General features: G+C 41.9%; 2 protein-coding genes across 3 annotated transcripts in view; one reads left to right on the top strand and one right to left on the bottom strand.

The window, feature by feature from the left end:
- Positions 1–37: 37 nt before the first annotated feature.
- Positions 38–4,459, top strand: dpcd (deleted in primary ciliary dyskinesia homolog (mouse)). Its single transcript, XM_066693964.1, has 6 exons — positions 38–143; positions 493–573; positions 719–843; positions 1,105–1,238; positions 3,388–3,490; positions 3,771–4,459. Exons 1-6 carry the CDS (start codon positions 80–82, stop codon positions 3,873–3,875), a joined length of 612 nt encoding a protein of 203 aa, XP_066550061.1. The 5' UTR covers positions 38–79; the 3' UTR covers positions 3,876–4,459.
- A 970-nt stretch (positions 4,460–5,429) lies between these two features.
- fbxw4 (F-box and WD repeat domain containing 4) overlaps positions 5,430–11,959 on the bottom strand; it is a 37,251-nt gene continuing 30,721 nt past the window's right edge. For both annotated transcript variants that reach the window (XM_066693962.1, XM_066693963.1), the window contains exons 7-9: positions 8,836–8,976; positions 6,454–6,595; positions 5,430–6,331 (exon numbers count right to left, since the gene is read on the bottom strand). In XM_066693962.1, coding sequence (XP_066550059.1) covers positions 6,197–6,331; positions 6,454–6,595; positions 8,836–8,976 — 418 coding nt within the window. In that variant the 3' untranslated portion in view covers positions 5,430–6,196. The remainder of the gene's footprint in view (positions 6,332–6,453; positions 6,596–8,835; positions 8,977–11,959) is intronic.

Below are 11,959 nucleotides of genomic sequence, written 5' to 3'. Positions count from 1 at the left end.
AATTGTATTTTAACAGTTTTGGTTTCCTTGACTACCGACACAGCGTTGCGGAAGTAGGGCAAGTATCGGTTTGGTCAACATGGCGGTGCAGTGCTGGCTGGACTCGCTGAAAAACGCCAAGAAAACAGCTTTATTACAGGATGGTAAATGTATTCAATGTATAATATAATTTAATTACGGCGTTGACGACACTTCATAGTCTATACTTTACGTTTTTACATATTGTATTGTATTGCTAAGCATGGGCTCATGCACATGTGCGTCAAAATGTTGGAACTTGATTCCAGCTATGCAGATTAGAAACTACAGAGACTGGAGTGATATTGTTGGCCTGTTTTGTCTGATTCAAATATATTGATTCTGGGTGCAAGTTATCTTATGAACATTCCTTCAACTTGTCTTTGCCAAGTGTCTTAAAATAAGTAATCCACAAACAGCAGTGCATTCGTGTGTGTTTTAAAATGTGAGTTTTATGTATCTGTTGTGTGGCAGGGAAAAGGAAAGTACATTATCTGTTTTTTGACGGCAAAGAATTGGCAGAAGAGTACGACACGAAGACAGACGCACTGATCGGTGAGGTTCTGTTCCAGCAGCTTCCCGCATTCTCCAGTACCGTTAAAATCGTCATACAAACATACCACGAATGTATATAAATCAGTTAATCTAATGAAATGTGCTCGCAGTCATTAGTCCTTGTGTTCTTGTTTTACTCTTGTAGTTCGAAAATGGCGTGTGAAGAATGCCCTGGGTGCGCACGGCCCATGGGAGACTGAGGTGGGGGAGACAGCACCCTGCACTGTGGCTGCTCTGGATCCTGAGCTCATAAAGGAGAACAGCTCAAATGTAAGCATGACACCTGGAGACAAACACACTCTTTTACTAGGGTATTTTCCTGGAGAAGATAAATGCATGTATTTGTACTAAAATCCTGTTACCTTGGAGTAGTTTGTACTGTATGTTTGTTCCACTTGCAATTGCAATTCTCCTGCTAACTTTATAACTCTCTGTTTCTTCTTAAATTATATCAGATGTAATGCAATCCTAATTTCAGATGTGAAATGCATGTATTTAATGCAATATATAACCATTACACTTGTGTTTCAGCCTTTGTTTATGCGCAAAGATACCAAGACTAGTTTTCAGTGGAGAATACGCAACCTCCCCTATCCCAAAGATGTCTACACCGTTTCTGTGGAACCAACTGAACGAAGCTGTATCGTCCGGACAACCAACAAAAAGTAATTAAAATATCTCCCTTTTTACCCCCATCCTTAATGAAGCCCTCCCGGCATTCACCTTTAAAACTAGGAAACGATACAAAGACCATAGTCACTAGAATGGACCATGGCAAAGTTCCTGAGCTGAATAGATTAGATGAGCCACTGTTGTAATAGCCAGAGTTATGTTCTAATGTCTGTAAGTGTAAAATGTGCAACTTGCTCAGCAGCAGTTCCTATTCAGGTAATGCAGAAATAATCAAGAAGTAATTTACAATCTCCCCCATAGATGGCACTATTGACATAGGATAAATGCATTATAGTCAAAGAACCTGTTTTTTCCACCAGATCAAAGAAAGACTGCATGTGTAATTGGCACTGGTTGGAAAAATAAAACAAGGATATGTGATACTTCCCTAGAATTCAATACGGCAGAGATAAGGTTCCCCTAGTAAGAATCAGAAATATCTGTCTTTGGACTAGATCAGGGCCCAGAAAAGGCCGAACTCTGGTGCAGGATTCTTCAAGTGTTATCCCAGCCCCACTGCGCTATTCAGTCTTGCTTTAAGAGTGCCGGGATCCCTGTGTCTTGGTGAGATTCTAACAGAGGATACAGTTTCTCCCCTGTTAAATAATTTGCTTTCACCGAAAAAGCTTGATTTCCCAGGGTTCCTGTACACAGTCTGGCTAGGGAATACAATTGTAACTCAGGCCTTTAGAAAAGATGCCAAGACAGCAGCAACCTCATCAGCAGATCGCTAATGTCCTTGAAGTGTTTTGTACATCCTGAATTTGTGCTGGCTTTCTCCTCCAGCACAACCTGCCTTCCTTAGGTTTGTGAGACTGAATTACATTTTCTAAAGGTGCTTATATTAAGCTCTGGAGTGGCCTTGTACAACAGTCCTTCTGTAACTATTATAAAGGACATTTGTAAACCTGCAGACCTCTAAAGTCTTGGTAAACATGATCAAAAGAATTCCAACTTCACACAATCCATGGCACTTTTTAAAATCGGATTTTTATCGCCATCTGTGATTGGCGTTGTGGTTTGTACAGGTGCAGGAGCGGCACGAGAAATGTCCCCTTCCCGCAGGCTGCCTTTTCATCATAACACTGAATACGAAATCTAAGGTGCACGTATGGGCACGTGCTACGTCTGCTCACTGACACTGCTTCAGGAACGACTGTACCGGGGAAAGACAAATAAATGATAATATTATGGGGGAGAGTGGGGGAAAAAAAAAAGTGCTTTACTTTGATTTATTGATGGCTTCTCAGGTGTGCCAGAAAATCCTGCAAATCCCTGCACTGAAGGCTGCCTACCACTTCAGAGATATTGCTTGGAAAACATGACTTCCTAATAACAATCAGTTTATTTAGCCCTTGGGATGCCAGTATTAGTCATGGGCTGCTCCTGCACCTCAAGTCTCCACAAAACGTTGGAGACAATTACATTGTGTTGTGCCACTTCAAGATCCAACTTCCACCACTGGGTACATTTGTACATTTGTTTTTTTACTCAGTTATGCAATCCAAGAAAACATGAGCTGTTTCCATCCCAAACCATCAGAACCGAAGCCTAGAAACCCCCAAAAACCTTTTGATATAGTAGAATGTCTTGTCTGGGGAAGCTTTCTGATTTGACTCTTGAAAAAACTGGAACAGTCACTCACAACTGGTTCAAATAAAAAAGGAAAATCGTTGTTGATATGTAATAACACTATCATCATTCCAAATGTAGATTTAGAAGTGTAAAAAATGCCTTGCACCGTGGATAGACTTCGCTTGACCTCAGTCATGATGACGTTTACCACAAAGGTCAACGGGACAGGAAATTAGCGGCCGTGTCTGTGTGAGTGGAGGGATCATAGTTAACAGTACCATCCAACAAGGAACTGGATAACACTCTGGGGGATATAGAAGATGAGCCTTGATGGGCTGAATAGCTTCCTCTGTCTTCCATCAGTTCTTGTGTAGCTTCTCTGCAGTCTCTTTTTGTGGAGAAAGACTTTGATGCTCACCCATCCTGTCTTGAGACTGATCTATAAAGGATGGTTTTCAGTTAACAATTAAGATTTGCTAAGGCATCTTTCCTAAACGTATATAGGCATGATGGGTTCACATAGTATTTACGTACTGTGAAGTTACAGTTTTGATTCCCTCTCTTCAGGTATTACAAGAAGTTCTCTATCCCAGACTTGGATCGGTGTCAGTTGCCTTTGGACAGCTCTGCCCTCAGCTTCGCCCATGCCAATAATACATTGATCATCAGTGTAAGTTGAGTGGCTTCTATTTCTAATGTGCATAGATGGGATGAGAGGGGAGCATCCAGGGCACACTGAGGGCATTATTACTTTTGTTTAAGTTTGTTTGTTAAGTTTGTTTAACTGACATAGCAATCAAATGTAGTAATGATTATAGTAATAGTAGTAATGCTTTTCCGATTGAAGAGCTTTCATTTGGAAAGCTGATGCACACAAAAAAATGGAATGATGAGTTTGGGTCAATGGCTTTTTGATATTGAGTGTGTTGTTTTTGACCCTTCACTTGAAGTACAAGAAGCCCAAGGAGATCCTGGCCATGGAGCAGGAACTGCAGACCGAGCTTAAAAAGATCAAGGTGACTTGTGATGGGGATGTGGACTGTAAAACGCAGTGAGCTGCAGTGGACACAAAGACGGTCACAGACTCCAGACATGAAGACCAACTGGACAATAACAAAGCATCTTGACACACTGGCTTCAATTCTGCATACAGAAAAGGCTTCTACATATTATACTTCAATTATCCTTGTTTTTAAGGGTGGGGGAAGGCAAATAAAGTTCATGAATAACAAATATAGGTTCTTATACTTTTGATATTTTCCAAGCACACTATAAAGTAATTGTAATGGATAAGGTTTTGGTAAGTGATATATGAGAACTTTGTATTAGTTGCCACAGGTTTAATACTGTAAGGAGACCTTCCTCTGAAAATGAATTGAGGATTTAAACTTTATTTACTTTCATTCTGCCTAGGTTTACTTTTCAGCTCTGCAGTCATTCATTGTATGCACTGCTTCTGTTTAGGGCTTTGTCTACATTGTTTTTTTTCCCCCTTTTTAGCCAGCCTAGTTTAATATGAAGTGTTACTGAATTCAAGCGTGTATAAACAGAGGCATGCAGGCTTGCACATGAAAGAAAAAAAGAAACTGAAAACCTTGTTTTAATTTCATTAAAGTCACTTTGATTATGTGTTTGAAAATGTGGCAAGTGACTAATAACGTCTGATCCCACAATGTGTCTGTCAGTGTTCAAACTGACTGAGGTGCGATCAGGCAACACGTTTCAGTGTAAACTGGAATAGCAGAGAAATCCCTGGGCTTTAACTTCTATGGAGCAAGAAATTTGTTTTCATAGGCACAGGATTAACAGATGTCAGGGCATGTGTTGGCATGTTGGCTGAGTAACAATGATGTGTAACTCCTGTTAAGTACCTGTAAACCACTGTAAAACGGGACAGTCAAATGCAGAAGAGCATTTCCAAGACAACATTCCACTTGTTAGCCCTAGAAGCAACAGATGTCAGACTCGCAGCACATGCCTCGGCCTGGCCACCCACCTCTCCACCCTTAAAGCTGGACCAAAACACATTTACATGATCTATAATGACTGAAGTCCTACAGGCATCCTACTTGTGATACTTATGTCCTCATGAAAGTAGAATATATAAATATATATATTCCTCATATATAAATACATAGTATTACAACTGACTTTGCAAGACAGTTCAAAAACTTTTCCTGTTAGTAAAATGACAATAAAAAGCCCAAACATTTGTCAAACTGAAAACATACAGGTTTTTAATAAAGAATGCATGCAAGGTTTAGATTTATCCTTTTGCAACCAAACAGCTGCAAACTGGAAGGCATACCTGAAAATGATGAACTTGTAAAATTAATTGTATCCTATGGAGAAATGAAAATGGCATTCCAAGCTAAGCCCAGACATATTTATGTATTATGGATTTCACTGTATTTGCTTATTCAAAAGGCAAAACCTCTCCTTTCTCAACTGCACACTGGGAAGTTGTGCATGTTATGAATTTATTTTTGATTCAGTGCAATATGTCTAAGGTGCATTAGAACTTTTAAAGGATATTCTCTATATACATTCATACCATATAGATTTTTCTGATGGAAACAGAAAATTATATACAAAGTGAAAGAGAACAGTTGTTTTAAAAAAAAGTAGGTTTATTGTTTAAAAGTTAGTTTTGATGTACATAATTTACTACTTCCAAAAGTGTATGTGTTTGTATATCTATTCAATATTCTCTCTCTCTCTCTCTCTCTCTCTCACACACACACACACACACACACACATTCACAATATGTGTTATTTATTCCAATACTCTAGAAAAAGATGGAAAAACAGACAGTAGTGAAGCATTGTCTTAAAGCTGGAACTCAAGTCTGGTCTTCTTTTCACGATGATCTGAGTTTGACTTGACTGCAACTGATATGGCTTCAGCAGTCTCCGTACTTCCCCCCTGCTCTCCTTCTGTCCACATCAGCAACTTAATAAAATTTGGCACAGGTAACCACAGAACAGCTTTTCACTGAAAGCCAGGGAGTGCCTGAGCAGGGGCTTAACATGATTCACCCTTCCAAACCAGCGTAGGCCATGTCACTTTTCCCCGTTCAGGCATCTCCTCCGTGTCTGTTACACCTCTGGCCACAGCTGGATGTGAAATCCACACTGAATGTTACACCTTTTAAAAGCCCTACTCGTGGTGTGGGATGCTGGTACATTCTTTATTTTTAAAATAAGCACATTGGAAAAAAAATAGGGGTATGTCTATCAAGATTGAAAACAATGTTCTGTGAAGAAGAAGCAGCACCTAATATGACTCTCCTGCAGGCATTCCATGTCCTAGGCCCAGTCTGTCACAATAGGTGGGCCGCCACACAGAGAGTGTCCTGACAGTGTCCAAGTGATGTCACTTCCTGCCCCGCAGTTCGGGGGCTTTGAAATCCAGTGCGTAGAGAGCAGAGGCCAGGGCGGCAAACAGATGGGTGGTGTTGAAGCGCAGGCAATACACTGGGCTGCTGGTCGGGGAGGACAGAGAGAAGGTCTGCAACAACACCAGGGAGAGGCATTTAGTTCCCAGTGACATATAGGACCTGGTTAAACAATCCAGGTGTTGTTCCTTCTAAATAAACTCCTATAAAGTGCAAGGCATGATGGGATTGCTACCTGTAAGCAATGGCTCTGCCGCTTGTCCCACAGCCTCACAACTCCATAGTAGGAAGAGCCACTGGCGATCATGTGGTTCCCGTCGCTCTGGACACAGTACAGGGCACTGTCGTGAGGCTCCTCCCACTCCATGACACACTTCCTGTTAGGTGAAGGGGCGAAAAAACTTTGTTCTCTGCTTTGTGGGAGGGAGAACATGACACATCTTGGAAGTGCTTCTAAACATCTTGTTGCTACAATGCAAGCTAACAAGGATTTTAACTTCATTATAAATTGACAATCAATGTCATGTTCAATGAAAAATTTCACTTGCATGAATAGCACAAAATCACTTAATTCTGCCTACTGGAGTCTTTTTGATACAGAAATATAGGTTTCTTCTTAAACACAAAGGATCAACAGCCCTTATAATACATGTATACTGTTCTCCATAGCCATCTCTCATCAGGTTGTCTGGTTCATTGCTTAAGTACACAGTAAACCGATAAACTACTCAGCTTCCACTTGAATAGTGATGCAAGCAAAAAAACAAAACTAACCAGCCTTTCTTCTGGATTGACATGGACTTGTTAACATCTGGTCTACTGACTGCACACTTAACCCTGTGTCTAGCATGTCACCTTTTCCTCAGTGAGGTTTCAGACACTGGAACCAATAGGCATTTTATGTCCCTGATGTATTTCTATTAGGCAATTGATTAGGAGAACTTAAGAGAACAAAATGTACTTCAGTTTTCAAGACTGCATACCTCCAAACTAAAATTGTCAGTTCCATTCAGATCTCAATTTCATGGAATAACTTTTTCGGTGTAAAGTGATCAATTTCCTCTCCGAGTTATCTCACTCCAGAGAATAATCTTGCATTATGTTTGTGACATTAAAATGTCGTCAGGAAAGAAAATTAAAGGATAGCAGGTAGATGTTAGCGGCTGGATATTGGAACTGAAACAGACCCTGCTCTCTCTCTCTAAGGGATGACATAGCTTTTAAAACCTGCACTCAAAACAATGGGAAGCGAGTGTCTTTTTGGAGCGAGTGGCTCTTAACTGCTAGCCGGCACCATGTAATCCCATCTCTTGTTTACGGAAAGGGGCTCTCTTGTTTTAGTGCTGGCCAGGGAGGGTGAAACGGTTAAGGGAAGTGTCCATGGGTGCACAGCCAATAGAGATCAATTCTCCATTAAGGGCTTTATTAATAACTAATGCAGTGGGACTGCCACAGAGCCGCTTGGCAGACACCAGGGCAGCAGGAGGACAAGAGAGATGTCTGGCCGGCCTGTCTCAGGGGGGACAAGCCTTACCCTGAGAGGCCAGGAGACTGGGGGCACGCTGGCTCGGCCCGCTCTCCCCACACTGCTCTATTGCTCACAGCGCTGTTTAAACATACATTTCTCTCTGTAATCACTTCGTATTCTTTCATGCGTGTGTGTGATATAGAGTTATTCCATGTTGGGCCTTCTGCTGTTGGTTAGTTTCAATGTGTGCCAATGTAGGTGGTTAGCATGGCAACTCACAGTCTAAGAGGAGACCCAGAAGGAGAAATTAGAGGGGCTCTTTAGTAATCATTTAAAAAGGTATGAAAAGTTCGTCTTAAGAGGCAGAACAATGGTTTGTCCATATAGATCAGAAAGGTGAACAAATAAATCTGCTTAAACTTTACTTTCCTGTGTGCCTTTTAAATTACAATACATGTATCTCTACACGGGGGAATGTCACTGGTTAAGAAGAGGAGAACAAATGAATTTTCCTTCTTGAACATAACAAATTGTTATTATTGTATGTGTAAAACAATAATTAAAAAAAGGTGTAGGTTGAATGTGGAAAGAAATGCGCTTAAATGTTTCCTGTCAGCCCCTATTGATTGCCCTTGAGCCCAATTCCCTCTGAATCGCCCAATTTTTATAACAACAAACCTTAGGAGGGTAAAACACTCCAGCTGAAAAACTATCTGATGATCGACCACGTATTGGCCTCCCCTGGCTTCATTGTGAATTATTGATATCTAAAGAGGGAGCATTTACCCTCCAATCTCTCCAGGGTTCTCTTTCAATCACGTCTCATTTGTGTTACTTCACTGACCTTATGTAATTGTGTGTGCACAGTGTGGATTCCCACTAAAAACATGCACTGGCCTGATGTGCATCACTCCAGCATTGTTCCCCAGCATTGGAGCCGCCACTCTGGGGCCTCCTCCGGCCAACCTGCCCGCCCACCCCATAGGACTGTTCTCTACTCCCACGCAATACGGCGAATCGAGGTGCGAATCCCAAGGTGCAATCTGTCTATAACATGCCATTTTTAATTTAAAAAACAAGTTTATTAATCACCCAAAGGAGACTTGTGGGTTTTCATTCCAGCATTAACGGCAGCAGGTGCCTCCTTACCCTGAGCTGACCCTGAGGTCCCAGTAACGGATGTAGGTGTCATAGCCACAGGAGAGCAGTGTTGACGGAGACTCAAAGACCATGTCCAGGACCCCAGCGCCCCTCCGGAAGTCAGATCCCAGGCAAAGGAGTTGTTGGCAGCTGACAGAGAGAGAAAAACAGGAGAGGATGATCACTGGCAGCCCAGTCTTTCTAGCCCCTTCAGAGGTCTCTCTCAAGTACCACTGGATTGTGTTTACAATGGATCCACATTAAGGAAGTGGTATTTTCTTCCACCTTGCTTTCTCGAGTACCTCCAAACATCTGCTCAAAACTCAGTTAATTGAAACTCTGATCCCAACCTTCCCAGTTTAGAAATTCAACTCTTTCTGCTACGAAACATTTTGAAGACTCTTAAAGATACAATTAAAGGCATTCTGGGGTTTTAAGAACACTGATGCTACTCTCCATAACATCAAAATTTGACCTGGACCATTTGAACAGCTAACAATTTTTTTTAAGAAGTTTATTAAGATTTAGTCTTAATATTCATAGAACCAGAGCATAATTGGCAACTAATTTGATCAATGAATCAGTTTTAATGAATTAGTGGTAAGAGGTAAGCTTTAAAATGCCGTCTCTCCAGGACCAGGCTGGGCCCACTCTGACACACAGTTAGGTGGCTGCTTGGTATCTTTGGACCTGTATTTTTTTTTTTTTTTTTTACTAACCTCTCATGCTATGATAAAAAGGAAAGCATTTATATAAAATTAAGAATTAATAAATCAGAATCCGATTTTTGGGATTTTAACCTGCGCTGCAGAGACACTGGGCTAACTTCCCTCACGTCTCAGTTAACTCATTACGGTCTTGACTCCCAAGGCCTTGTTGCATGGCAAATGCCTTAATTCGACGAGATAATCCCACCCCCACCACCACTCTGTTCGTCTCAGTACAACTGTAGACCACACAAAAGAGAAATCAAGTGCTAGGAGATGTTAAAATAAGTAAACACCTTTGTGTCACAGAAATCGCTCAGAAAGCTGATTAGCGGCTAACAAAATAAAGAAGCTGCGGCCCATTCCCAGATGAGAAAAGCTGGGGGCCAGGGCTCTCTCTGTAGGCAACACGCTTCTGTGATCACAGCCACGGCCAGCCTGCTGGGCTCAGCTCGCTCCCTAGCCTTCACACCAAAGAGCAGATTATGTAGAATAACAATTTCTTTGTTGCCGTTTAATTCCCTCCATGACCATGACTGTGTGTGACTTATGGGCCGTTGATACCTGGTCCCTAGCAACTATTTAGAGGAGCTGGCTGGCCCTAGCAACCGCCCCCCACACTTGTTTCTTCTACGGGCCTCAACATCGAGGGCAGACTAGTAATCCCCAACCTTCGCTCCAGGTGGGAGCTTATTGGACATGGGCTTTCTCAGCGATGGGGTCTCTGGACAAACCGTAGGCTGTTGGTGGCTTTATTGAGAAACACTTTCAGCACTCAAGTGGCTCCATCCTGAAAGGAAAAGGACCTCCTCCTTTGCCCTTGAGGGTTTAATGGCCACTGCCATTACTGGACAATCATGGGAACCTGCCTCAACCCAAGGGATCAGGTACTAGGGATTAATGGGAAATTCTCTCATCCTTAACACAAAACTTGCTAACTGTGTGACTAAAACATATCTACTGTACAAACAGAATAAAATGTATACAGTTTCAAACTTATTTCCAGATGTGATGAGCTCACAAGGCGTGGCTCTGAATGCATGTAGGAATTTGCCCATTTTCTGAGCTATGTTTTCTGAAGCACTCTGGAGATAAAATGCGCATCAGGGCCCTGTCTAGTACAACTTGGAGTTTAGGGCAGGCCATTCCCTGCTGGCTGCCCTGGCATTGCCCGTGTAGGAGCCCACCCTAACCGAGAGCAATGAGGCCGTGAGAAGCAAGTCTATGAACAGCAGGCAGCCGCACTGTGTGAGGGTGGTGTGCAAGCTCATATCTCAGCCCCTATGCCACTCTCACTCCCCTCCCTACCTTTCCTCCACTCAAGACACTCAGAGATGAAAGAAGGGAAAGCAGATAAAAGAAGAAAAAAAAAGAACATTTCTGGCTTTTAGAACTTCAAACAAAACGCACCAAAAAAGTAAGAAAAACAACAACAATAAAATGAAGCCCACACAACCGGCAGTCGCCTCGGCCGTTTCCTTGCTGATGATACTGCAGTTAAGAGGAGAAAGGCAAAACATGCTTCTTAAATCGCTGGGTCACTGATGTTGTTCCCACAGTGTGTTTTCTTTTACATTTTATATCAGGATTGACAAAGATTATACGATGCAAGATAAATAAGTAATCTTTTTAACTACCCTGCTGGGAATGGTGGCTGCCGTCTCTTCCTTCTGATACTGAGAACTTGAGCTCACTTCTACATGTGTGATCCTCTCGTTAGATTTGTAGGATTCCTTTAGGTTCCCCTTTCTCGTGCCGTATTAAAGAAAATGAACTGCATTTTTCTTAAACATAATTTAATACAAATAAAACATGACACACATATAAATGGTCAAATGAAACAAAAGTTTGATCCTACTCTTTCCAAATGTTGGAACATGTGATCCAGATTAGTTTGTTGCATGCCTGTACCCTGCAATCTTTATCACACAATGAAACTCCATTTTTCACTCTAATGTATTGTGAAAGTGTCTCCAGCAGCCTCACCAGAAGGTGTCGTATTTCAAGGGTCTCTGTTGAAAAGCTTTTAAGTTCCAGGTGTGGAAGTCTGCGAAGAGATGGCATTAGCTGTCAAAAAGCAAACATTATGCCTTCAACAGAAGCAGAGTGTTTTCTGGATTGCACACCGCACACAGGCACTTGAGACAGAAAAATACAGGAGAGGGTGATCAAGTTGACACAGGAAGGCAGGGAGAAAAGGCAAGTTGAAATGTTTCAGTCATGGTCCTGTGACCTTAACTTGGGGAAGAAAAAAAGACCAAACTCTTTTCACTTGTGACCAGCATGGAAAGCCTTTTCAGCCAAGTTAAAAAGCTGACACTAAGACCCCCCAGTTATTAAGTGGAGATGAGTGGCGATACGCACAAACACTTCAGGAACGCAAACAAATCTGAGAGGGATACTTCCATAAGACAAACCTTAATATC

Source organism: Amia ocellicauda, chromosome 20 (genome assembly GCF_036373705.1).
Source record: "Amia ocellicauda isolate fAmiCal2 chromosome 20, fAmiCal2.hap1, whole genome shotgun sequence".
Lineage (NCBI taxonomy): Eukaryota > Metazoa > Chordata > Actinopteri > Amiiformes > Amiidae > Amia > Amia ocellicauda.
The sequence above is the reverse complement of the archived record's forward strand: the minus strand, read 5'-3'. Positions and strand labels throughout refer to the sequence as shown.